Source organism: Lepisosteus oculatus, chromosome 9 (assembly GCF_040954835.1).
Source record: "Lepisosteus oculatus isolate fLepOcu1 chromosome 9, fLepOcu1.hap2, whole genome shotgun sequence".
NCBI classification, from domain to species: Eukaryota; Metazoa; Chordata; class Actinopteri; order Semionotiformes; family Lepisosteidae; genus Lepisosteus; species Lepisosteus oculatus.
The window spans coordinates 47,262,328-47,289,492 of record NC_090704.1 but is presented as its reverse complement, the minus strand read 5'-3'; the positions used below and the strand labels follow the sequence as shown (position 1 = coordinate 47,289,492).

Here is a 27,165-nt window from a genome sequence, read left to right as displayed (position 1 = left end):
TTCTCACATCAGCGATGTTCCCCCAGTGACCTGTTCTCTTTACGGGGCTGACGAGTTTGAGACACGAAGTCAGCGGGCGAGTATAGGGCCAGTGTGAGGAGCCGACTCTCAAACCTGTGCACTCAGGTTACTGTTGTCTTCCAAAATACTGAGCAAGGATTCTGGATTTTCTTTCCACAGCTGGATCTGAGTTAAAAAAAAAAAGATTTATACAAGCTAGAAACTAATCTAACAGCTACTGGATATCAGGGTTGCGAAGTTGTCCTGTCAGTATGCTGTGCCCTGAGCATGGCGGTCTGCTGGCCTGACGTCAGCTCTGTGAGAGGCCACTCCTGACTTTTATTCACCTCTAACCACACTGTGATTCCCACCACCTGACACACATTGTCTTCCTAAGGACATCTGTACTATGAATCTCATATGTGGATATTGTATATTTTCCTAATTCTTTCATAAAATAGATGTTTAAATGGTTTATAAAAATGATTAACTAATTTATAACACCATGTTGTATATCAGCCTGACTATAAACAATCTCACGGTTCTCTTAGTCCTTTTCTAGTTCGTGCTTGTGTGTGCAGACTTCTTTGTTTGGCAGTCAAGGAGCTTTGCCCTTTCCTCATACTAAAAGCATCATGAAAAGTTTATGAGCTGCAGTGAAGTGGTCACTGACTTTCGGGAAGCTGTGTTTCTCAGCTGGGGTGGGGAGCTGGAAGCTGGCTCTTCTCCGAGGCTGCTGTTCATGTATCACAGTGTGGACCAGGCAGTGAGCTGTGGCTGCAGAGCTGTGAGGCACCTGTCTGTGAGCACCTGCCAGCCATCATCCAGACAGATGCCTTACTGTTCTGATTGAGCTTTTCCATTTTGTCCCATTGTTCCTCATCTTTATGTAACCGCATTTGTGTGTGCGTTGTGCCTTCTTGATGTTATTTGTGCTCATTCACTGACAGCCTTCTTTGTCTGGGGTTCTTTCTTACTTGCCTGCATGGCTCCTGGCTGTTGGATTGTGAGTTCAGCAGAGCAGCAGGGCAGGGATGGTGCTCAGGTTTCTGTCACCACCAAAGGAGATGTTGCAGGGCTGGGCTCACCACTCACTACTGTCCAGGGCCCAGATGATGTGAATGGGTGGGAAACACTCATGTTTTGTTCACAAATCTATAAGGATAATAGAATACCGATTCCAGCCATATAATGTGAATTACTTATTAGATTATTAGATCTACAGTATTAGATTATATGGGTACAATATAATAATAAAATAATGGAGCAGACACAATCCGTTTCTGGCTGTATCTGCCTGTTTGTCCTTGAGCAATAAAGCAGGAACTGATGTGGATGTCATAGAAGGCTGATAATCACACAAGGGCATGAAAGTGTTTTTGCAACAGGAAAACGAGACAATTCTACTGTATGTTTCGGTCTGCACGTGCTAGAGCCTCTTCTTCCTTCTCTGTTGGTAATGCAGCCCCCATGGTAGCCTGGGCCCGGCCTGTTTTCACTACACACACCTAACCAGCTGTCATTCTGTCACACATGGAGAGCTGCACACAAGCACAACCTGCCTGTCGGGAATAACGTGCCTTGCTGGTCTCCAGCCCTCATACCTCCACTGCAATCACAAGACAGCAAAAGGTATGCCTTCCTGTTACAGCATTTGAACATAATGTCTACGTTTGTTTTCATCTATCTCATAGTGCCCTGAAACCATGTACATTTTACAGACTTAAGTTTTAGCATTCTGCATTGCGATTTAAGATTTATTTAATTGCCTTCCACTTACTAGGCTGTTCAGTAAACTTAGATTGTTGGCAATGAGTATAGTTTAAAATGTTAAATCTGTGAATGAGGTTTCTGATACAGTGTACTAGTGCTCATACCCCATTCTCCAACAGCTTTATAAATGACATGCCTGTCCCTGTTATTCTCCAGAAGCATTGATCAAAGGGAACACAGGGTAGTCATGCAAACTGCATTCTGTCACAAAATGCTGTCAATTTTTTAGGTAAGCAATAATCTCTAGAACATAGGAACAATTAAAGGTTCATTCCATGCTGAAAAGATATGAAAGAAAACACAATGTTTCGGCTGTGGAGTCTTCTTCAGATATAACCACAGAAGACATCAGAAGTCACCTGAAGAAGGCTCCACAGCAGAAATGTTGTGTTTCTTTTCTTCTCTTTTCAGCAGGGAATGAACCTGTACTTGTTCCTTTGCAGCCTGCACATGCTGATGCAGCCATCTACTTGAACTATCTCTACAACATGCTTTCTCTATGAGCTGACAGTATTGAACCTCAGCATCCACATGGAAATACTGACAAGATGAGAGACCTAAACTCTTTGGTCCTGACTCAAGGTAGAAAAAGATCAGTCTTGTCCATCTGAGGAAGGTTTTGGTTGTCTCACACTTTACTGCATTGCTCTTTGTAAAAAAAAAAGCCACACAGCACAGTGTATGATAACCGAAATCCTTTACACTTTACACTTTACTTACACTTTCTGTTTGCTGGCATCCGGTTTGTTCACATTTCAGACCTGCTTCTGCGTGTATGTGGGGAACCTTTGTTCTGTGTGTATTTGATTATTTGATTTTAAACAAACCTATAGTGTTACCCTGGTACAGTACACTTTCAGTTCTTTGGGGATGTGTTTCAGCACCCCTTACTTTACTGTAAGTACAGTTCAATAACCTGTTTTGATCAATATTGTATTGGCGGGAGCAAAGGAAGGGACTTCAGACACTCTGGCTATGATTGGTGGGAAACTGGGTCTCTCCTTCATGCCATTTTGCGACAACTCACAGTGTAATGTCTTTCCAGAAAAGGTTGTAAAACGTCTGAAGGGAAGAGGAACAGGGACCCCATCTTTTGTCACTTTAGTTATGTCACACACAGAGAAGCACAACATTTTAACTTTTTTGACTTGTCATCATGTGACCAGCAGAGCTCCAGCTTATCGAAATAACACTGATGCAGCAGAAACCATACATTCGTGGATTTTGATGAGACGGCAATTTTTATTATTGGGATTTTGCCCATCTGTTTTTTTTTAAATCATTGTTTAAACATGCCGACACTCCCCTTTCCCCCATATCTGTGCTGCTGCAGCACATGTCCGGCCGCTCTGACCAAGGGGCGTCCAGGAGGAGTCGACCTTGAGTCACCCCTCTCAGCTGGGAGACAGTGTTGTGGCTGTTTCCCAGCCGGACCCTTGCGGGAGGAGAGGTGGTCAGAGCTTCCCTGTCCTCTGAACCAGCCCCCAGCAGGAACAGAAAGAACTGAAAATATACAGTATGGAATCACAGAGCAGAACAACGCCACCACATCCCGTGCTCTTCTGATGTGGTATCAATCTGTGATAGATGAGGAATGACTCATCTTTGTGTTGCTTCTGTCTATGTAAATGATCTATGTTTCCATTTTCTAGAAAACCTTGAAACATAGCTTTCCCAGATAATTAAAGCATTTGAATCCAAACTGCAAAAGCCTATTAAAATACAATTGACAATATAAGAACATATGATTCAGCACAGCTGCCTCCTTAATGCCTGTTACCTTCACTGTTTGAATTGTGCATTGCGTTTGCTGCAATGCACTGCATATACCCTTATGGCATATCTGTATTTCCTCTCATTCAGCTGTGTGTCTGTGCTCTGCCTGTTAACCAGGGTTAAGTTAATCATTAATGATCTTTAAGTCTTGCTGAGCATTCATTCAGCTGGTGCAAAACAGTTTAAACAATAAAAGACAGTTGTGTTTTGTGCCATTAAAACAATTGTGTTGCAATAGTATCTACAAGTATCTATTAACCAAGAGTTACACAAGATGTGTAGTTTAATTCTGTTTTTGTTCCTCAAGCACTGAATCACATCTCGTTTCATCCCTTTCGCTTTTACTGAAGCCCTATTTTAGTGTCTGTGTTTATTTGTGGAGGGGTTACGGTTCGCTCAAGGGAAGAGGGTGTGTGTTCGTAGCCAAAGCCATGCTAATTTCCCAGGGGAGCGGGAAGTGAGAGGATTGAAAATGGGTCATGTCCCACTTCCCAAAGACTCCTGCGCCGGGAGCCTGCCTGCCGCTTCAGACAGATACCAAAACCACTGCCCTGGCCAAAACCTTCAAGGAATCGTGCAGTGATACAGTATTTTCTTGCTGGTAAGCAGGACTCGCAGACCACAGAGTGCAGCTCGCTGCGCGCCGGGGACGAGCGGGTTAAAGGCTGATTCGGCGAAGTTCGCAGTCTGCGCGCACCCGTCCCTCCCTCGCGGCCGTGTGGAGCCGTCCTCCGCTGCGGGGATGCGCGTCTGGCGTTCGCACTGACATCGCAAGACAAGCAACTTTTATCGGACGGCGAGCTTGTTAGAAATAAGCGCATAACGCGTTACCGCTCGCAAACATCAATCGAGGAAACGGGGCCTCGGGAAAGAAGGTCCGTCTTTTTTCCGCCGCTGGACTGTAGGGCAGTTTCTGCAGATTTGGTGCTGTTTTGTATCGAATCTACGAGAACCCGTGAGCTTCAATGGGGCTGTTGCCGGCGTAGTGGCTGCGAAGTTACTGCTGGATGAAGGCTGGACTATGAGAAAGGTAAGCGGCCCGCGGTGCCACGGGGGGGTTCTGGTGGCCGGCATAGAGTGGGGTAGATCGGTTAAGAGAGGTGATGTTTCTACAAGCAGCAGTGGAGCTGAGTCACGATACGGGGCTTCTTGTAGCATTTGTTTTCCTTTTGACGCAAGGTACTATGCGATACACGCCAGACTTCTGTTCTTTAACCATAGTTTTGTGAACGCATACATGAACTGCGGCGGGGAGGTGGAAACGGTGTCGGAGGTGCGATGGTATGATCCTCCCCGGAGTCTGCTCGCACCCCACCTGGCGCTGGGAGCCCGGAGAGCTCCGCTAGCCCCCCCGGCCGCAGGGGCGAAGCGCACAGGTTTCCTCCGGCCACGTGTACACCAGCCCCAGATCTTGTTCACGACCGCGATTCGGCTTTAAAAAGGCTTTTACTGGTGTCGCCCCCAGCCCGCACACGGCCTCCATCTTGATTAGTATGGGTTGTTGTGTGGATGTTAAAAGTTTTGAGTTTTACCCAGGTGAGGCTGAATGCACAGATTACATAACGAGAGACGGGACGCTTCAGAACAACCGCCTGGAGCGCAGTCGGACCTACAGACAGCGGGGTGCACAGCGCTTTCCGAGTGGGATACTGCAGCAGCTTCTCGTGTAAGGAAGGGACGGCAGTTTATGGCTAATAAATATCTTAGCTGTGACCAAGAGCCACTCCCGTGCAGGTCTGATAATGTTTTATTCAAGCGCTAATGCTCTAGGACTGCATACGGAGATGTTCTCTGCTGAGATGTGACGCGTCCGGGCACCTGTCTGTCCGCACCGGGCGAGGCCACGGTTACCACGGGCAACAGTCAGTCAGTGATTTAGCACAGATTTCCTGGCGTCGCATTACCTGTTAGTCATGGAGACTAGAGTAACGCGTTCCAAGTTATCGATTGCTCAGCACTTCTTACTGTTATTCATTTTTTTTTGTTTAGGGGAGCGCAGGTTAGTTTCCAGCGCTGCGGTTTTCCCGGACTGCGAGCTGAACTGTGCGCGTCCTGTATCCCTCCGCTTGTCCGCACCAAGGTCAGGAGCAGTAGCGCTTCTCTGGGTGCCATTAAAATACACAGCAGCCCCGCTTCCGGGGGACTGGCGATAGGCTGAAACAGCCAAGTGACACAATTTATTCCTGTAAAGAGAAGGTCAGTTAAAACCGACACGTTGTGCGGAACACACGCACAGACTGGGGTTCAGCAGTGGTGTTCCGGGCGGCGTGGGTGTGCGGTGGGTCTGTTTCTGTGGTCACCTCGACAGTCAGACTGGTACAAGGGCTCCTGCTGAATACGGACTTCAAGAGTCCCTACTCACCCGAGATCTGACAGGGACCTCGTTGTATCTTCGCACAAAGCAAAGAAGGACACGGAGGGGGTGTGGAACAATGGTGGACTATTACGTGTAATTTATACATTCCTGTATCACTTTACTACAGACCTGAGGTGCAGGGCTGTTCAAGCTTTGTTTCCTACTCGGTCATGTGTGTTTGCAGAAGTGAAATGACTGTTCGCGCTGGCCATCAGTCTGTCTGTCTCGCCCCACGTCCTGTGAGCAGGGAGAAGGGAGACCGTGGGGAGGAGAGGAGGCTAGGAGAAACGAACTGGGGAGACCAGCCCTGTTCCTCCAGGGGGAGGGATCTGTCCATCAAACAAGTGCCCATCAGTGGCAGGTGGGAGGCAGACTGTGCCAGGTGCACACATGAGCACAGGAACCTGAAATTCCCCACTGCAGTCAGCCACCAGGAAATACTCTGCCGTTCTGCACACAGATGAAAATAAATTCCCCAGCAGACCAATGTGAATCTCAGGCTTTGCTGACTTATCGATTGGGCTCTGTCACTGACTGACTAAGAGTGAATGACTAAGCTCTGTTACTTATTATGTGATGAGAAACTGGTCGGTCTGTCCTTGCAGGCAGCCCAGGCTTGGTGTGAGAGGGGGAGGCTAGAAGCATGGTGGGGGGGGTTGTGATGGCAGCCGGCGCTGAAGGCTGGGTTCTGCCCCAGGGCTGGGTCCTCAGTCCTCGGAGAGCACATGTGCTCTGAACTGGCTTTGGAGTGTGATGTCATCACCGCTCCCCCACTGGCCCACAGCTCTTTGCCAGAGGGACAGGGGACCGTGTGGAATCAGGGGAGGTCTCCAGCCACTCGGCTCCCTCCATGAACCCACTCAAGTGAGGAGAGCCGGGGACGGTGCATACATCGTTCTACAGGAGACATGTCTTTTATTAGTGCTCAAAAATAATGATGTTTGCGTGATGCTTTTCATCCCAAAGCTTTCCAAAGTGTTTCATGTATAAGGGGGTCTCACTTCGTCCTCCGCTGAGTTCCGGCCCCGCAGCCCCGCAGTGAGACAGAGGAGTGAGGGCCGCTGGCCGAGTTAAGCAGTAGCGGTACATTAACGGAGGCCAGACGGCTCCAGCCAGAGCAGAGCTGGGCCAGCCTGGACGTCCCGGTCTTGGGTGGCTGGGTGCAGTGGGAGGCCCAGGGAATTTGCGGACGTCAGGGGTTCAGCTTGTTTTCCCAGGCACACGGTGCAGGAGACTGCAGCGCTGAGCTCAGCAGGGCCTGTCTTTGTTCCCGACCTGGTGTCCTCATCCCATCGAGCAGGCGGCCGCTGTGCACGCGCAGCCTGTCTGCAGTTCCCGCTCCGCTGTGACACAGTTATTCGGACACAACCCTGTGGGGCAAGAGCTCACAGTTCACTCCTGTCGGGTTGGTCCAGTTCCACAGAAATACTGTTTTGCATATGCTTACGGCCAGAAGCCCTGTTCTGGGAAAACCCGTTAATGCGGATCGACCCACTGCTGCTGTTCAGTGTGAAGTGAAGTCTGCTGCCGTGGCCAGGGGGTCTTAGACATCGTCAGCTGACAGCCTTAGCTTTTAGATCTTGGGTTCCCAGGTTGTGCACTTTGCGGAGCTGTAATATACTGAGTCCTCTTCATAGCAGTAGCAGAAAACCAAACCAGGTGTCTTTCCTCCTCCTGGAAGCTCAGTAAAGTCCAGCACAGTGCCAGTTTCCCAGCAGGGCTGGGAAAAGAAGAGCTTGGCTGCCTGTCAAGAAGGTGGAGCCTCTGCCGTGTCAGATCCCTGTCGGACCCCCAGGCGGACTCCTGCAGTTTAAACAGCCAGGCCCCTTGTGCAGCCACATATTTTCAGAAAGGTGAAATGCACTTCTGATTGAGTCGGGTACATGTGCATTCCGCTCTGCTGGCAGCCCAGGAGCTCTGATGTGCTCTCGAGTGCTGGTCTGGAAAGCCTTACTGCAGCATCTGGCCTTTCCAGGCAGTCGTGTTGGGCCTGCAGGAGCTCTCACTGAGCCCAGCCCTCCAGAGCTGCAGCCAGGAGGGAGACTTTGTAGGCAGAGTTTCCCAGACGGTGCCCCCTCATTTACTGTAAAGGCTGCTGTGCAGTTGAGACAGTTGTCTTGGGTCCTGAATCGACTATGGGAGTGATTAGGATACTTCCTGCTGGTCTCAGAGCTGTGAAAGGGCTGCTGTGCTGTGGGAGCTGCTGCTCTTCCACCTGTGGTTCCCCACTCCCCCCCACCCTCTGCGCACCTCCTTGGCACAGCCCTGTAGCTGTTAGCACAGTAGCTCCAGACCCCACCTGCGCTGACTCACTCTCGGAGGCCAGAGCTGCTTCCTGCTCCCAGCCTGGACCAGGGCGCACTGGCTCGGGATGGCTGCTGAATTCCCCCATTGGGGAATTCAAGGGAATTTCGCTGAGTGGATGTTGGCACAGCTGGCACCCTGTTTTCGAGGGCTTTCAGGGGCTGGCGTTCTGCCACTACATAAAGAAGGAAGGGATTGGCATTGTCTTGAGTTTTATCGTTGTTTAGTATTAACTGATGTTTCCTACATTGGAAGGGAGGCTTTGAGGCTGTTCCCTCTCTATTCTGTCTGTAAAAGAACCAGAGTGTGAAAGTGTTCATCGCTTTCACTGACTGTTCCTCCGACAGAAGAGTTTGAAACGAAACCCCATCGACTCCCTGTGGCCTCACAGGGCCACAGCAGGAGTCCTCAGCTCCTAAAACTGAAGGATAATTTACCTCTCAGGCTGTTCTTTTCTTTAGTGATGTCAATTAGAGATCTTTTGAAATATCTCGCTTCTCCCTGAGAGATGAGCTGCCCGTGTCTGAATGGAATACACGGTTTGAGGTTTGATGAGGAGCTGTGGTGAAGCCCGGAGGGCTGGCCCTGCACACCCCCGTGACGCGGCGTGGCTGGGTGCTGGAGTCGCAGCTGCAGCGCCGGATCTTCGTGTTGTGCTTGTTCAGCTGCAGCTTCTGAGTGCAGGAATTCCAGCTCAGTCACCAGCTCCCCTGTACAGAACGGCTGACCTTGTCACGTCACGTGGTGGTGAAAGAGTTAAGACGGAGCCTTGCTCTTTTCTGTGACCCCGGCAGACAATGAGCAGGTGTAGGAGGGTGTTTCTTTTGTTCCTTCAGGTTGCCTGCAGGGTTTTTCGGAGTTCGGCTCTTATAAGAGCTGTAGCCCAACCCTCCCGAGCAAGAGCAAGCTGGAAAATTACAATCAGAGAATACCTTAAGCTGTTTTTACAGTTTTGAGATCTGCCTGTGCAAGTGTTTTTTTTCTCAGATGCTGATGGCTTCAGTTTTGAAGTTTTTGCTGTTTTTGTTGTGTTTTGCACCTGTGGATCACAGGTTAAATTGTGCCAGGAATGTCACATGGTGGATATCCGTTTGCATCTGAATTCCAGCCATGTGCTGTGGGAGGCACAGGGAAATTGGAGATAAAGTAAAGGAAAGCTGTGGCGAAGCACAACTGTGGGACTTCACCATGGGGAAACCCTGGTAGACGCAGCTCGTGTACCGTGGTAAAGGTTCATGTGGAGCTGCTGGGGCTCTGGGGTGACTGACCCTTTCTGCTGTGTTCAGGCACGTGGCCCTGCATGATCCCCCCGTCTTCTCTGGTGTGGCCCCTGATCCAAGCGCGTGCGGCCCCGCCCTGCTGTGCCAGGAGGGCCGGGTGGGGTGGCGCCTGCTCCCAGCCAGTCTGCCGCGCAGAGGAGGCAGCCACAGCAGCCGTCCGCCATGACGACCTCGTCCCTGCGCCGGCAGGTGAAGAACATCGTGCACAACTACTCCGAGGCGGAGATCAAGGTGAGGGAGGCGACCTCCAATGACCCCTGGGGGCCCTCCAGCTCCCTGATGTCCGAGATCTCCGACCTGACCTTCAACGTGGTGGCCTTCACGGAGGTCATGGGCATGATCTGGAAGCGGCTGAACGACAGCGGCAAGAACTGGCGCCACGTGTACAAGGCGCTGACGCTGCTGGACTACCTGATCAAGACGGGCTCGGAGCGCGTGGCGCAGCAGTGCAAGGAGAACGTCTTCGCCATCCAGACGCTCAAGGACTTCCAGTACGTGGACCGCGACGGCAAGGACCAGGGCGTGAACGTGCGCGAGAAGGCCAAGCAGCTGGTGGCGCTGACGCGCGACGAGGACCGCCTGAAGCAGGAGCGCGCCCACGCCCTCAAGACCAAGGAGCGCATGGCCGGCGTGGCCACCAGCATGGGCAGCTACTCCAGCCGCCCGCCCGCCCCGTCCGCCCAGCCCGCCCTGCCTGCCCCGCCCGCCCCGCCCGCTCTGTACGCGGAGGAGTCCGACCACTGCAGGGGCTCCCCCTCCTCCCTCAACTGTGAGTATCGGCCGCTGTGCCCCCGGACCCCGGCTTTGGGCAGGGCTTTGATATTGAACAGGGAATCTGAGAAGTGCTGCAGCTTTTCGGGGGGGAGGAATCCAATTTAAGAGCCACTAAAACTTAAACATGTAAATTAACAGGTAAACCAGACCACTGTCTGAGCATAAGAAGGTTTACAAACGAGAGGAGCCATTCGTGCCGTCTGCCCTGTTGATAAACAGTCGCTGATTGATCCCAGGGTCTCACTGTGGCGCGTCTTGAAAGGAGCCAGGACCTTAGGTTCTTCAACACGGTTGCATTGCTTGTTCCACACTCCCACCACCCTTTGTGTAAAGAACTGTTCTCTGTTTTAAATGCACTTCCTGTAGGCTCCGCTGTGTGCTCGGGTTTGTGGTAAAACCCACTGCTGCTCGCGAGAGAATCGCTGAGCAGCTGCAGTGCAGGAGGGCAGGATGTGCCTCAGCGTTGGCACGGTGAGGCTGGAGTGTGTGCCCCCACACCCGCGCATCCTGCTCTTAAGGAGAGACGCCAGGCGGGTAAATAACTGTGCTCTCAGGGGAGACTGTCTCCTGCCTGAGCTTTTTTCTGCTCAGAAGCTGACTGAGCGGCTCAGAAAAAGACTGCACTGCAGCTCCAGTCTGGCTTTGTCTAAAGCCAAAGACATAACAGCGATCAAGTGACAACCGCAAATAGCCTCTGCACTTACAGACAAACAAGATACCGTCCATCCTCTTGCCTGAGCTTTGTGGTACCTTGAGAGAGCAATTTCTTCCCCCATTAATGTTTGTTATAACAGGACAGACTGTTCCCACCGAGGGCTCCTGCTGCCCAGGAATCTCACTGTCGGATTCCTGTATTGGTCTTTTGTTTTGGAGCAGGGCAGTCGAACTGGGAGGGTGTATTTCATGGAGAATAGATTTCCTTTTTAACTGCTTTTCCTGGTTTTAGCAGTGAGCTGAGTGATTGGTGGTGTTGGCTCCTTTCTGTGCTGATTTCCTCTTTTCCTGCCCATGGAACAGCCTGTCTGTGCGTTGGCAAGCCCGCCTGGCAGTGCCACACTGGAGTGCCTCTCCAACAGGCTGCTGAACTACTTCATGCCACCTGACTACTGGCTGGAAGGCACACACCAGTCCTGAGCTGGCAACACGCTGCCGTCCGTGCAGAGCTGCTGCAAGAGGGTGCATCCGACAGAGACCCGACCCCGGGCAGCGTGCTGTCCACTCGTACTGCTCTCTTCTCGCTCGCTGTCATGTTTATTGCTGCCCTGTCTGCCTCCAGTCTCCCAGGAGGCAGTCTGGAAAGGTGGAACAGCAGGAGCAGGCGGACGACCCTCTCAGGTGTGCGTCTTGGCCTGACGAGCCGCGAGCCTCCTGTAGCCCTGCGGGCGGGGCACGGGGGGGCTGGCAGGACAGTGCGGTACCAGACGGCATTCCCAGCCAGAGATGGCTTTGAAAGGCAGTGCAGTGGAACTGAATGGGCAGCTCTGTTAGTGTTGGTGCCCAAATTTACTGCCTGAGAAACCCTGGCACGGCGCCCTGCATCCCGAGCTCACCATCTGGAGCCCTCCCAGGGAAGAATCCAGTACGAGAGGTGAAGTAGCTGAGCTGGTCTGGCCTCCGCAGCCCCAGCAGAGCCGCCTGTCAGGCAGGGGGGACGGAGCGGCTGGGTGAAGCTCAGTCTCCAGCTTATTTGATGCTGCATCTAATTCCTGGCTTGGCTCTCGTCGGCGTGGAGGAATGGGAAGAATTCGATTGTCATCAAGTCTCTTTCTCCGTAATGTGCTGCCAAGTCTGCCTGACTGCACAGGTGGAGATTTCCAGGGCAGAGGACAGATCGGGACTGAGCAGCACTGAGCTGCAGCACTGGACTCACCCTGTCCCACTTTTGTCTTAATTACTTACAGATATTGCCTTAAAAAATGAAGATATTCACAAAAACTCCTGAATCAAAAATTCTAATTTGGGAATCTTGGAGAGCCGATACTCTGGGATTAATTAAATACTAACTACCAAATGGGCCTCCTCTCGTTTGTAACCTTTCTTATGTTCTTATGATTTTGAGAGGCGAAGTTTATGAATTTAATGCAAAGGCCTGGCTGATTTGCTCCCATCTCTGTCCCAGCTTCCTCGTCCTCACCGCGCCTGACCTCTGACCTGGAGCAGGCCCGCCCCCAGACCAGTGGAGAGGAAGAGCTTCAGCTTCAGCTGGCCCTGGCCATGAGCCGTGAGGAGAGCGAGAAGGTAACCTAGCAACAGGTGCCTGGCAACACACTGCAGGTACAGGAGGGACATTTGTCACTGGGGCACCTGGACCCCTCGCTGGCTCTCTGCAGACTGGGGGATTCTTCCACTACACTGACAACAATTACAGTCAGCAGCTATATCACCCTGCAACTCACAACTGGCAGCCCACTGAAGCTAAGCAGGTGTGAGCCTGGTCAGTACCTGGATGGAAGACCTCCTGGGAAAAACTAAGGTTGATGCTAGAAGAGGTGTTAGTGGGGCCAGCAGGGGGCGCTCACCCAGTGGTCCATGTGGGTCCTAATGCCCCAGTATAGTGACGGGAACACTATACTGTAAACAGGCGCCGTCCTTCGGATGAGACGTAAAACCGAGGTCCTGACTCTCTGTGGTCATTAAAAATCCCAGGGTGTTTCTCGAAAAGAGTAGGGGTTTAACCCCGGCGTCCTGGCCAAATTTCCCATTGGCCCTTACCATCATGGCCTCCTAATAATCCCCCTCTATGAATTGGCTACATTACTCTGCTCTCCTCCCCACTGATAGCTGATGTGTGATGAGCGTTCTGGCGCACTATGGCTGCCGTCGCATCATCCAGGTGGGGCTGCACATTGGTGGTGGTGGAGGGGAGTCCCATTACCTGTAAAGCGCTTTGAGTGGAGTGTCCAGAAAAGCGCTATATAAGTGTAAGCAATTATTATTATTACAGTCTGTCACTGTGCTGCATAGTAGGGAGCCTTTTTAATAAACTCCCAGCGGTTAGATCCTAATCTCTCACACCTCTTGCTACGTATATAAATCTTGTGCCCAGTTCTCGCGATGGTGAGGGGGGTCTGGGTAGCCGTTGTCACATCCAGGCGAGTCATGCCAAAGACTTCCCGCTGACGCGTTCATTAGGACCTAACCCAACTGTCAAAACACGCACTAACGCGCCAGCTCTGTGTGTCACTCATTCCATCAATAACTCAATAACTCCCTTTGAAAGAGAAGCTGAAGCTGTAGATTCCCACTGCTGAATTAACACAGGAATGTCTCTGGGGGAGACGCCTCTCTGTCAGCCCCCCTCCCCTCTTCTCTTGCCTCCTGTGTGGATTTCCCTAGAATTCCTCTGTCCCAGCACTGGATCCTGTGCTGTAGGCATTCCTGCTCTGCTGAGGGTTCACACAGTGTGTGTGGTCTTCTGTCACTGCAAGATGAATCCTTGTAGGTTTGGCCTCTGCAGTGAATTCTAATGTTGATGTATTGAGTTTTCTCTTTTTGACTTCATAGATTCTGAAAGTGCTTTCCCGGAAAATCAAATAAAGAGGGAGCCTAAAACAGTGGATCAGCATATACCAAACTGAGCTTATTGATTCTCCCTCTGCCTGCCACAGTATCGACAGCCTTGCTGTGACCTCACTGCGGGCCTGTGTGAGGGGACACTATCAGTTGCATGACCTGCCCTCCATTGCTAGCAGCACAGGGGCAGAATCAGCCCAAAGGAGTCACTTCCAGTGTTTAGAAATCTGGGGGCTCATGCATGTATTGTATTTGGGAAAAGAAGACTGTCGTCTGTCTGAGCAGATCCAGTCACAGTTCCAGGTAGAGCTGGTTTCCAGCAGAGGCTCTTGCTCTGGGTGCAGGCTGAGGCCCATGGGGCATGCTGGGACTCCAGTGTCCACTCAGCGGAAGCACCAGGCCTCTGGTGTTTCCAGTGCAGCTGTGTGGGGGTCTGCAGACAGAGGTGCGCGCAAGCTGCCCCTGCCCTACTGTCCAGGGGTGGGGTCAGTGAATGTCCATTCCTGTTGTACTGGTGTCCCCTGCGGCCCTGGTGCCCTCGCTCCTGAGAGCTCTCAGTGATTCCAGGTGTCGTCTGGTCCGAGACGGATTCATCCTGCTTTTCTTTTTTCCAGGATTAGAGGAGAACTGCAACGCTATTTTTATATCCTGGGGTTAGAAAGAATCAGCATTGAAGAGTACATTTCAAACCACAATAAAAGTTTAATAAACAAAGTAACATGTAAAACCTCCAATTTACATCTCAGAAAAAAAGTCATTTCCAGGTCTGCGCAGCGCCATATAAAGTGATTCAGAGTGAGGCAACAGATACTGTGATGTGTGCGGTCGAATGACATTAGAAACAAGCAGGCTTGTTGATACATCTCTTTTATTACAATGGAAACATTGCTCTTGACAGCAGTTTTGCCAAGAAATGTACATACTTGTTAACTCGGCATAGCTTTGAAACACTGTAGTGTAATGTCTGCTGCAAAACCTGTACTTATTCACTCGTGCATTGCATTACATTAGCCATTACAGTGACTAGTGAGCAGGAAGGGCCGCCTCAAGGTGCAATTCATGGAGACTCTCGCAAATTTTTTCTGTACCATCAATGAATTTATTTTGTGACTGAGATTTAATAACCTGTCTGAGAAATTTGAACTACAGTTATCCTTTATCAGGTTTTCTTATTAGCTGTGCCTAGATTAATCCCAGTATAAAACATTTTACTTAATTACACTCATGTATGTACTTATGTTTGGAATTTTTAGTGGATGATTGTTTAATTGAATATAACTGCATATGAGGTGGAGTGAGTAAATGAGCACACCCATAAAGGCGGAATCTGTTGGGTAGCCTTACTGCGATTGGCTGCAACCTAAAGTCTCCTCCTCCTGCTGCTTTCTAGCTCCGCCTCCCAGAGTAGATAGACAAGTACACAGCTTCAGGCTGCTATGAGCATCCACAAGGAGGTGCACAGGGAGGTGTAGTTGCCCCTCAGCTGTGCCTGTGGCTGACTGCCAGCAGGGACAGCAGTCCCCAGCTTTCAGACCTGCTTCGCTCCTGCCTCAAGTTTGTTTAAATAATGATAATTGGTTCCACACTACCTATAATTTGAAGTTTTACATTGATTTTTATTACACATACATACAGAAATGAAAATTAATGTCGGCCTTTGTAGTCTGGACATCATGGCCTGAGAGGCTGCTGTCTAACCTCTGAGCTGAAGTGAACCCCTTTCACTGGTGCTGTAAATGGGAGGAGCCTTTGGACGGCTGGTCTGCTCATTGGCTGGGCATTTGCTAATCCCTCCCCCTTCTGATGCTTTGTAGCCCAAGCCGGCCCCGCCCACCTCCCTGGAAATGGATGAGGACACGCAGCTGCAGATCGCTCTCAGTCTCAGCAAGGAGGAGCATGAGAAGGTACCACCCTCAGACCCGGGCCTGACCGGGGCTGGGGCTCTTGGGGCTCTTCACTGCCTCAGCCTGCTGCCTCTCCAGCCTGAGAGGTGCCCTGCATAACTTCTTTTCTCTCCTGTGCCTTAACACAGCCACCTGTCCTCAGCTCTTGGCTCTCTCTCACCTGCTCTGCACGCTGAGTGCCCTGCAGACTACTTTCCTCCCTGCTCTCTTCACCAAACCTCTCCCTTCTCTCCTCTGCCAGACCTGCTGAAGGGAAAGCACAGTGCCTCACTGTGGGGTTTTTATTCTTTAGTCTTTTTTATGTCCACAGTTAATGAATCTTTTCCTCCCCCTTTGCTGAGTTTTCTGCAGCAGGCCAGCTTGTCTTCCCTGGGTTCAGAGGTGCCTACATCTGTGCTCCCAGCTCCCAGCTCTGCTGTCACACGCTAATGTGACAGATCACGCCCGAGTCCGCACAGAGGAAGTCTGCTTCTTCTCATGTAGCGGTGCTCATCAGTGTTTGTGTGTCTGTCCCCAGGAGCAGCGCAGCCGGCAGGGCGACGAGAGGCTGCTGCAGAGAGCTCTGGAGGAGAGCCGGCGAGAGAGTTCCTCTGGCCACCAGGAGGTAATGGAGTGGGCGTGGCACCGGCCTTTCACAGTGACATCACTGGCCTTTCAGCTGAGTGTCTGAGGTGTTAGCTTGCACTGTGCAGGTCAGCTGTGTGCCTGAGATTGTGTTTCCATCTGGGGGTCTGACGCACTCCCTGCCCTTGATGTATGATGTGTGCCTGGTGCCAGCGCATGCATCCCTACCGCTAGGACATGGCCCTGTCCCACTTGGTGGCCAGTCACTAGAGCTTGGGAAAATCTTGCAGCGCCACCTAGTGGTTGTCTTATCTGGAAATAGCAGCTCTGATCTTAATGCTTAATAAATATGACTCTTCTCTGCATCTTGAGCCCACATGTCCCCTGGGACCATCAGTCCTTTTTGGTATTTCTGGGGAAGACAGAATGTTGACATTTTTCTCATATGGCAGCACATCTAGAATTCAATTTAATTAGTTTAAGTGAGTCTCGATTGCAGTCTGTCCCACGGCCTTAACAGGTCTGAGTCCATCTTCAGCTTTTTCTCACCTTTGCCACCTCGTTCTTATGGTGTCATTCAGTCCTGGGTCTGTGTGTGTGTCATCAGAATTGTGACCTGCTAGCTCCCTCCCCCTCGTTCCTCTCTTCCTCCATCGCTCTCTCCTGATTCTGTCTCTTTCTCTCGCTCAGTCGGCTCTAATGGACCTGGTTGACATCTTTGGCCCTGCGCCCACGACACTTGCGTCCACTAGTGGAGACCCCTGGGACCTCTCAGCTGATGACGATCACATCTCTCGGAGGAACCCGCCTGGGACCTCTGACCCCTGGGACTCTGTGGGTAAGAGGAATATCTCACTCCAGGCAGGGGCCACACTGAGACCAGAGCTCACACACAATCAGGGGCCGATCTTAGACCAGAGCTCACACACAATCGGGGGCCGCACTGAGACCAGAGCTCACACACAATCAGGGGCCGATCTTAGACCGGAGCTCATACACAATCGGGGGCCGATCTTAGACCGGAGCTCACACACAATCGGGGGCCGATCTTAGACCGGAGCTCACACACAATCGGGGGCCGATCTTAGACCGGAGCTCACACACAATCGGGGGCCGATCTTAGACCGGAGCTCACACACAATCGGGGGCCGATCTTAGACCGGAGCACACACACAATCGGGGGCCGATCTTAGACCGGAGCTCACACACAATCGGGGGCCGCACTGAGACCGGAGCTCACACACAATCGGGGGCCGCACTGAGACCAGAGCTCACACACAATCGGGGGCCGCACTGAGACCAGAGCTCACACACAATCAGGGGCCACACTGAGACCAGAGCTCACACACAATCAGGGGCCGATCTTAGACCAGAGCTCACACACAATCAGGGGCCGATCTTAGACCAGAGCTCACACACAATCGGGGGCCGCACTGAGACCAGAGCTCACACACAATCAGGGGCCGCACTGAGGCCAGAGCTCACACACAATCGGGGGCTGCACTGAGACCGGAGCTCACACACAATCGGGGGCCGATCTTAGACCAGAGCTCACACACAATCGGGGGCCACACTGAGACCAGAGCTCACACACAATCGGGGTACCCGGACTTCTGCAGAGCTGGAACAAGAGGAAGGAGGAAAGTGTTTACTAATTACAGTGGGATAATCAGTGGGAACAGATTATGCAGCCAGGTTGCTCGAACAGTGACTCTTACTAGCAGCCTAACAAGATAGACGGCCAAATGTCCTCCTTACAGTTATACATTTACTTAAAATCTTACAGTGATGATGACGAGTCCACTTACAGGGATGAAGTTGTACAGCTGCTTAGGTGGTGTCATAGCAATAACCTGGACTTGAACATAAAGAAAACGAAAGAGCTAATAGTGGACTTTCGGAGACACAGGCCACACACTCACAGCCCACTCAGTATTGATGGAACGGAAGTGGAAACAGTCACCAGCTTTAGGTTTTTGGGAATTCACATCTCTAAAGATCTAACCTGGACTGTGAATACTGACTCTATCATGAAGAAGGCTCAGCAGCGCCTTTATTTCTTGAGGTGCCTCAAGCGATGGGGGATGCCAATACATGTGTTGGTGAACTTCTACCGCTGCACTATCGAGAGCGTCCTCACCAACGGGATCACCGTGTGGTATGGCAACACCTCTTCGCGAGAAAGAAAGGCACTGCAGAGAATGGTCAATATGGCCCAGAAGATCATCGGCTGCGGTCTCACTGAGATTAAACAGCTCTATGAGGACCGCTGCCGTGGTAGAATTCTGGCCATCACAGAGGACAGTCACCACCCAGGGCATGAGCTTTTCACCCCACTGCCCTCAGGCAAGAGATATAAGAGCATACGGACACTTACCACTAGATTCTTCAATAGCTTCTATCCACAAGCAGTGAGACTGGCGAACACATTTAGCCATCCCCCTCGGACCACACCTACACCATCACCATCTACCTCATTGTAATTTATTTATTGTACGTCTCCAGTCATTGTTTACACGTCTGTATTGTTTACATTCAAACTGTCTGCATGTTTACTTGCACATTGTCTATTGTTTGTTTGTACATTGTCTTGATGCACTGTTTGCACTTTGTTTTGTTTTTTACACTTGTTTTACAATCGAGAGACTTTCTGTAAGTAAGAATTCCATTGTACCAGTACCGGTTACATATGGCAATAAAGTTCAAGTTCAAGTTCAGAGAACAAAGCACACTACTGAAGCGGTGATGGGCTTCCCTCTAGTGGACACGACAGGAATTTCAGGAGACTCTAGAAGAGTAATATCCCGCTTTTCCTCCTGTCTTTTTTGCAGCTGGTGCTCATTCCAGTAGCCCAGTGACAGTCAGCCCATGGTCACCAACCCCTGCGTCCAGTGCCCCCTCCCAGCCCTGGGGCTCCAAGCTGACCCAATCAGACCCCTGGGAGCCAACATTAAGGGGCCCTAGCTCTTCACCTGCCCAAGCCTGGGACTCCCCTGCTCACCACACAGGTACAAGACAACAGCTTCCCTCTCTAGAGCGACTGTCAGCCCATCGTTGAGCCCAGGAGGCCTTGCAGTGAGCTCCGGCTGATCTCGGCAGTGCTGCTCTGGGGTGGTTCATACACTCCTTCACAGAGCCTTGAATGGGACTGGCTTCTCACTGCTCAGCTTTCATGGCTCTTGGACTGCACCATCAGCATGAGTTTGCCAAGACAGGAATGCAGTTTTCTCATTGGACAGCTAACTAATTTAGGAGGGTGATTGCAGTACAAACCCTTGCATTGATGCTTGTTTGTATTTTGTTTCTTCATGCCAGTGTGCTGTTTTTTTGGACTGTAAATGCTGCAGCAACACACGTGTTAAAAGACATGTTGGTGCAGACTGTGCTCCAAAGCTCCCTTCTGCCCGCGCTTCTGCAACTCTGATCTGCTCTCCGCCCAGGTGCCTCCGGCTCAGACCCCTTCTGCAGGCTGGGGGAGGGTCCTGTGGAACGCAGTGGACTGGAAACACTCTCCTCTGCCCAGTCCGGCAGCACAGCAGGTGGGCCCCCGTCCCGAGAGCAGACAGGGAACCACAGAACCAGGCCCAGTCTGAACATTTACAGTATTACTGCAAACTGGCGATACAACCCTGCAGAGAAAGACTCTCTGCTCTGCCCCTCAGTCTCTGACACTGTTGCTCTCTCACAGGCACCAGCTCCCTGGGTGCAGTGTGAGCTCAGGCACCCCTGATATTTCTGATCATTAAAATTGTTAAAGCAGGTGCGAATGCATTTTTTTAGTATGTGCATATCAGAAATTCCTATAGGATAGCAGATGCAAGGAGCTAAATAACCGGTATGTCTCATCTGTGTACTCTACCTATCTGACTTTTCATTTTTTCATCCATCGGAATGAAATTCTAATCATAAGTAACTGATGCCTGATGTGAAAAGCTGTCTGTGCAGGATGGTTGCTGCCACTGGACTAATGCAGCAGGAGATTCTGAAATGGGATTTGTATATTGGCAGTTCAGTAATGCAGCCCTACAGAAAGTCAAACTCGAGGGACTCAGTTTGATTTGACTTCTGGATGCAGACACATGAACAATGTGACTCTGTCACTGCAAAGCTTCTGGCAAAATGATAAACATGCAAGATGTGTGCAATGATAAATTCACCCACGAAAAACCAAATGTGCTTTGGTGCTCCGTATCCATGGAGATTTTGTTCCACTTAACGCTGAAGATCCCAAGTGATTTCATTAGCAGGAGCTCATTCTTCCTGACAACAGTATTATTTGTTCATGAAAGGTAAAAATGCTTTGCCTTTTCTCACCATCAGTAAAGGTAAGGAGGAGGACCAAAGTAAAAATAGTTTGGACACTTTTTAAGACGAGCAGCCCAGTGGTTTTGACAGTGGCTGCGATGCTCACTCTCCCCCTCTCTCCTCTCGCCCTCTCCTGCACCGCTCAGAAATGGACCTGTTTGGGGAGCCCCTGCCCAGCACCCAGATGAACGGGCGGGGGTGCAGCCCCGAGTCCTTTGACCTGACGAGTCTCGGGGAAACCCTGGGGAACCCCAGCCCCCGCGCCTGCCGCACCCCCGAGGCCTTCCTGGGGCCGACAGCTGCTTCCCTCGTCAACCTGGACTCGCTGATCCCTCCCAACCCCCCCGCTAAGAACAGGAACCCCTTCCTGTCAGGTGAGAGGGTGGAGGTCACAGTGGTAAGGGTGGGAGGCGCAGGCGGAGCGAGGAGGGGGGGCTCTCGGTGAGGGGAGAACTGCTGGGGGGATATTTGGCCAGGGCGCCGGGGTTACATTTCTATTCTTTTAGAGAAATGCCCTGGAATACTTAATGACCACAGAGAGTCAGGACCTTGGTTTTACATCTCATCCGAAGGACGGCGCCTTTTTACAGTACAGTGTCCGCATCACTACACTCCAGCATTAGGACCCACACAGACTGCTGGGCGCTCCCTACAGGCCCCACTAACACCTCAGCTGTGGGCTGCCAGCTGTGAGCTGCAGGGAGGTACAGCTGCTGTCTATATTGGTAGATAAGAGCAGAGAACAGCCCTGTGGTTACAGTGCTAAGTAACTAACGGAGTTATTTTCTCTCCTTCCTCTCCCTGCCCCCCTTTCTCTCCATTCTTCCCTTGTTCTTCTTCGTCTCCTTCACACTCTCTCCGTCTTGACTCCTCTTCTTTACCTCCCTCTCTTTTCAGTACTCAGTGCTCCATCTCCCACCAACCCTTTCCAAAGTGAGCAGCCACGCCTCACCCTCAACCAGATGCGCCCCAGCTCGGGGTCGCCCCAGCCAGGCCCTCTGCCCTACAGCGCCTCCCTCCCTCTGCCCCTGAGCAGCCGAGCAGGGGCCACCCTGCCCTCCTCCCTCACGCAGCCGCCCACCTCGGGCGCCCCTGCCTTCACCAGCCCCGCGGCACTCCTGGATCTGCCCAGCACCCTGCCCCAGCCCCTGCTGCCCCTCAGCTCCGCCACGCCCCTCAGCCTACAGCCCGACCAGCTCAGCCAGAACCCCTTCATGTGAACAGGAACACGCAAGAGCTCCGCCGCGCCCCCCAGCCTACAGCCTGACCAGCTTAGCCAGAACCCCTTCATGTGAACAGGAACACGCAAGAGCTCCGCCGCGCCCCCCAGCCTACAGCCTGACCAGCTCAGCCCGAACCCCTTCATGTGAACACGGACACACAGGAGCTCCACCACGCCCAGCCTGACTGGGACGAGTCCTCCGGCCGGGACAGGATGGTTTTTGAGAGTTGATTTTCTTTTTCCGTTTTCGTTTTCCTTTCTTTCTCAAACGCAGCTTTGATTTTGTAACCCAGATCCGATGCTGTGCCACCCCTCACTGTGCCCACTTTCCAGCATGGGCAGCGCACTACCACAGCCGAACACTTGCCTTAACCTGGCACCAGGTGCACGTGTGTCAGGGGCATTCGCATTTCACCGGCAGAACAGGAACAAACCTGAAAAGAGTGCTGAAATGTGATGAACATGATTGCTAATGTGTACTCACGGGTGTGAGTGCCTGTTTTTTCTATTGCAACATCGTCTCCCCTGCTGCAGATAATCCCCCTCCTGCTGCCCATGAATTGTGACGAGAGCAGCTCCTGAGAGCCTCTTCTGCTCTCAGGACTGGGACTGCAGGCTCGCCGTCTGTGTTCATGATCTCACCCTGCTGTCCTGGCACGCCTCAGCCTCGCTAAATCACACTGGGACCGAGTCCCAGTCCCGCTACAGCCTCCACCTGTCCGCTCTGTCCTGTTCCCAGTGAAGTCTGGGAGGAGGCAGCAGCCCAGAAATGCTGCTAATGACATGTATCTGAATGCTGTAGGTTTCCACACTTGTGCTGCATTGCCTTGACACTAAAACTGCAAAATTAACAAGCCAACAGAATCATGTTAAGATTGTAACAAGCTGGAACTGCTAGGCCGACGACGGTCTGTACACACCTACTGTATATGAAGAGAAAGCACAGTAATAGGAACATAACAATTTGTTCTTTTCAGGTCCCAAACTGCCCAGTACAGTGAGGGATTCAGTGCAACACTGTAACAGAAACATTGGTCATGTGAAATTAAGAATGTGTTCCCTGAAAACACGTTCCTAAATCTAAAAGTATATGTATAAAAGTTTATGATTGAACAAATAAATACAATTTGAATTAATTCAGTGGCTTTTTTGGCACAGCTCCTTACCTGGCCTCTCTTTACGTTGCATCTCTTGAGTTCACACTGGCATTGGCATTGACAGGGGTTTAGTGCTGAGATATTATTACAATACTATTTTTAAATATAATAAAAACACCAGCTGGTAACAAATACCGGTCTCTACTTTATAAAAAGGTTTGTAAAGGCTAGAAAAGCACAATAAAACCATAAAAAACATGGCAAAACACAAGCGGTTCAGAGTATTCCCCTAGGAAAAACTGACTAAATTACTTCATGAGTTTACAATGTTAACTTCTGAACAGTCCAAGGTCAGGAAATCTGCCTGAAGGTCTCCGTGCCTCATAGGAAACAGTTATTAGTAAAGTATATCTATATAACTCCATAAGAGCTTGGCTGGTCAGTGCTGCATGTTCATGCTTGGGGGTCTGCTCTTTCAGAGTTCACATCTCAATCGGCATATTTTCACACAAGGATTCCAGGACTCCCAGTCCCACTTCTTCAGCATTTAAAATTTTTTTGTTGCATCTTCACAATCTGATGGACACTACTCTTGCCAATGAAAGAAATGCAGGAGAGCTCGGAACAGCACAAACACACACATACGCACAGGTAGCAAAGGAACAAGTAAAAGGTTTATTCCAAGCTGAAAAGTGAAAGAAAACACGTTTCGGCTGTGGAGCCTTCTTCGGGTGTGAGGAATGAACCTATTACTTGTTCCTTTGAGGCCTATGCATGTTGACGCAGCTGCCCACCATACATGCAGGTAGTCCAGTGAAAGGAGGCAAAAGCTTGTGTCGTTAAGAGTTGGATATCCTGGCTGAGTGGGAATGAATGTGATTGTGAGTGTGGCCCGGGCTTCTAATTCTCAGGGGTCCTGGTGCGAAGGGGAGAGCTGGTGTTGGCTCGCCGGTGTAGGTACTGCCAGTCCCTCAGCACGATGGGCGATGTGACTCCAGCCACTGCAGCACGTCCTGCAGGCCACGCCCGCTGCGCGCACTGACCTCCTGCACTGTGATGGGCTGGCTGGCACAGGTGATGATGTCGTCCAACCTGAACAAGGACTTCATCTCCACCAGGCTCATGGGGCAGGGGAGATCCCTGGAACCATGTGACACACGCACACAAAAAAACAACAAAGGCAGCAGGAAAAAAGCAAACTAAGCAAACAAAAACAAACGTGAACTAGGACAGCTAGGTCAATATGGACACGGGCACTCACAGTTTGTTGAAGAGGATGAGCACAGCGGCGTTTTGCAAGGGCTCTGCAGAGAGGACAGACAGCAGCTGCACACAGGAGGCAGACACCTGGCACGTGTTGGCAGCGTCAATCATGAACTGAGAGGAGACAGGAGGGCATCACTGAGGAGGTTGTTGCTGCACGCCCAAGACCATGAACCATCTGCTTCCATTCATACATGAATATAAGGAGCTGTCCCCTGGAGACGCACGCTGGGCATCAAATACTGAATTCAAGGAAATCAGAACTCTAGTGGTTAACTAATGATATTAGGAGCAGAAATACAGCGAATGTGAATCCTGCCCCCTCCCCAATTCCATTCCTTTTCCAACTGCTTCCTCCAATTCGGGGTCGCTGGGAACAGCCTTTCCCAGCGAGCAAGGGGCCAAGGCAGGATACACATTCGACAGGACGCCAGTCAGCAGGGCTCATACAGACACAAACACAGATGCGCACACACCAGGGACAATTCTGCTAGAAAGCCCATGAACCTCCCAGGATGTCTTTAGCACCCAGTGGAAAGCCATGCAAGAGCACTGAGCTCCAGAACAGAACCCAGGGCCCCAGCACTGCGAGGTAGCAGTGCAAACCACCATACCGCCCCCAAGTGAAACCATCACTCACAATGACAGAGGAGCAGTCTCGGTAGTAGCTGGACCAGATTGGCCCCATGCATCCCCCCAGCTCCCTCACTGTCAGCTTCCTCTTGTGAAGCATCAGGTCTGTGAGGTTGGTGCCGACCTGCAGAGACAGCAGGACAGTGCCGAGGACTGGTCTGCATACAGCCTGCATACTGCCAAAAGAAACACTACTGTTCTGGGCCTGTGGGCTGCTCATTCTGTGTATTGAGGCAAATAAAGCTGTTTAAACAATAACTTTATGTCAGGAGTGGAGCAGTTTGGCTGCCACAATTAATTGAGCTCTTCGTGTTAGCAGTGTGGGCCTTACTGAATTCATGTAATTACACAGTACAGAAACTGGCCTTGTTAAAGCAAATAAAGATTTTCTTATGGCAGCTGATTCCCATTTTCTATGCTAATTCTCCTAGACCTGAGTCACTGTTAATGACACTTTACTCTCACATGTTGAAACTGTGTTTGGAGGTGCCGACATGTTCTGAAATGGTTTAACTCTTATCTTACCGATCGTCGACACTGTTTCTCTTGGGGGTTTTAGTTCTGAAGTTGGGCTCGTAAAGTCTGGTGTTCCCCAAGGCGCAATGCTGGGCCCCAGGCTATTCAGGTTTCCACAAGGTCAGATATTAACGTCAGTCTGACTTGTCATTTCTATGCTGATGATACTCATATCTATGTCCATACTAAACCTGAAACTGACGTAGCTGTCTCTGAACTCTCCAATATACAGTGTATATCATATATATATATATCATATTTGCATCTATGATATAAAAGCCTGGATGTTCCAAGAACTTCCTTCAGTTAAACTGCGAGAAGACTGAAGTCATGCTACTCGGCACCTCCCATCACCTTCATAAAGCCAAAGCAGGAACGCTGTCTGTGGACGGCAATGTGCTTGAATTTCAATCAAAACTGAAGAATCTAAGGATGGTATTTAATCCTGGCTTGACTTTTGACTATCATAATACTATACAAAACATCATTCTTTCATCTGAGAAACATCGCCATACTATGTTGCTATGTTGACTTTGACTATATCAGAAAAGCTGGTGAACATATTTGTCTTTTCCAGACTCAATTACTACAATGCCCTACTTGTTAGAGTAGCTAAATTCACACTGAACAAACTCTAATATGTTCAGAATCCTGACCAGGTCACATGAAAGTTATCACATTACTCCTGTCCTGGAGTCCCTGCACTGCTTTCCTATCAGGTTTTGAATCAACTACAAAATCCCCATGCTCCTCATGGCTTGGCACCTCGCTACCTTTGTTCCTCTGACTCTGGGTTTCTGTCTCTTCCCCAGATTCGTTTACACTCTACGGGTCCCAGAGCTCTGGAATTCTGTCCTGAAGGACATGAGAGTCACCTTCTCTGAGTGCATTTAAATCTAGACTCAAAACCCTTCATTCTGCTGCACCTCTAATAAAATTAATAATAATAATAATAATAATAATAATAATAATAATAATAATAATACCGTGGGCAGAGTGGCTGGTGGTTCACCAACATCAGAGTGGTGGTCCCTCAGACTCAGCTGTGAACTTTGTTAAGACAAAATGACCAGAACACGGGAGAACTACTTGTACCCAGAGGATATCAGGACCTGTCCATCTTTTTGGATGTGTCATTTTACAGACACAGCATACTCACCAACATACATAAACAGACCATTTATAAAGTCTAATCACAGGACTAGCGGCCTCACAATTCTTACAGAAACAACTTTTACCAATAAGTGCTTCCTTTCTGTTTAGCTATAAACGTACTTACATCAACATCAAAATGAAAACTTTTATTATTAAATTCAAGCCTAAAGATTACTAACGAAGAATGCATGTTGAATTAAAAATCAAGCTTACTTTTGAAATTATTCCTAGCACATTTCCTATTCCAGGAACCTATAAGACAGCAACAGTCATCATATAACGTGGATAACTGTATTCAGGTCAGGCTGTATAGAGGATTTATAGGAACAGTCAAAGCGACAACGCGCAGTGATATAGCCTCAGCTGGGTAAACTGGGTTTGCTCGAAGTCACTGTCTGGTTGATAACGAGCCCAGAGGAAGGATATTCTGCAGTCGTTTCAACAGCAGCGTCTTACCAACCCCCGTAGCCCCCAGCAGCAGACACATTTCCACGCCACTGGTGACAGCAGCCGCACCGTGATGAGAATCGCCGCCTGTTTATTTAAAGACCACCATCGCCGCTCACAACCCCACCAGAACCCATGGAGGCCAACCTCGCTCTGATAGGTCTACGGAGCTGTCAATTAATCCATTCTAAATGGTAATTGGTCAAACCGGAGGTTTCCATGGTTGTCGCTTCAACTTGAAAGTAGCAAGGGATTGTGGGCTATGTTGGAGAGGGAATCGGAG

At 50.4% G+C, this 27,165-nt stretch overlaps 2 protein-coding genes across 6 annotated transcripts; one reads left to right on the top strand and one right to left on the bottom strand.

Annotated features, from left to right (window-relative positions):
• Positions 1–1,566: 1,566 nt before the first annotated feature.
• epn3a (epsin 3a) lies at positions 1,567–22,907 on the top strand. Of its 5 annotated transcripts, XM_069194681.1 has the most exons (11): positions 3,996–4,579; positions 5,086–5,215; positions 9,496–10,258; positions 12,383–12,501; positions 15,591–15,680; positions 16,198–16,284; positions 16,935–17,082; positions 19,076–19,252; positions 19,685–19,783; positions 20,696–20,923; positions 21,447–22,907. In XM_069194681.1, the coding sequence occupies exons 3-11, from the start codon at positions 9,652–9,654 to the stop codon at positions 21,767–21,769; spliced, it is 1,878 nt and encodes a 625-aa protein (XP_069050782.1). In that variant the 5' UTR covers positions 3,996–4,579; positions 5,086–5,215; positions 9,496–9,651; the 3' UTR covers positions 21,770–22,907. The 5 variants fall into 5 exon arrangements, with proteins under 5 accessions (XP_069050783.1, XP_069050782.1, XP_069050781.1 ...); XM_069194682.1 differs by lacking the exons at positions 3,996–4,579; positions 5,086–5,215 and adding an exon at positions 1,567–1,632; XM_069194680.1 differs by lacking the exon at positions 5,086–5,215.
• Positions 22,908–23,053: 146 nt separating this feature from the next.
• arl16 (ADP-ribosylation factor-like 16) lies at positions 23,054–27,072 on the bottom strand. The gene is made up of 5 exons (XM_069194685.1): positions 26,862–27,072; positions 26,267–26,325; positions 24,772–24,888; positions 24,130–24,245; positions 23,054–24,008 (listed from the first exon to the last, which is right to left on the bottom strand). Exons 1-5 carry the CDS (start codon positions 26,920–26,922, stop codon positions 23,840–23,842), a joined length of 522 nt encoding a protein of 173 aa, XP_069050786.1. The 5' UTR covers positions 26,923–27,072; the 3' UTR covers positions 23,054–23,839.
• Between the last annotated feature and the right edge of the window lie 93 nt (positions 27,073–27,165).

Coding starts and splice junctions, on each gene's coding strand:
- epn3a (XM_069194682.1), top strand. CDS start 9,652: ATGACGACCTCGTCCCTGCGCCGGCAGGTGAAGAACATCGTGCACAAC. Junction 15,681..16,197: donor GCAAGGAGGAGCATGAGAAG/GTACCACCCTCA, acceptor GTCTGTCCCCAG/GAGCAGCGCAGCCGGCAGGG. Junction 19,253..19,684: donor CTCCCCTGCTCACCACACAG/GTACAAGACAAC, acceptor CTCTCCGCCCAG/GTGCCTCCGGCTCAGACCCC.
- arl16 (XM_069194685.1), bottom strand. CDS start 26,922: ATGTGTCTGCTGCTGGGGGCTACGGGGGTTGGTAAGACGCTGCTGTTG. Junction 24,246..24,771: donor GAGACTGCTCCTCTGTCATT/GTGAGTGATGGT, acceptor GTCTCCTCTCAG/TTCATGATTGACGCTGCCAA. Junction 24,009..24,129: donor CTCATCCTCTTCAACAAACT/GTGAGTGCCCGT, acceptor ACATGGTTCCAG/GGATCTCCCCTGCCCCATGA.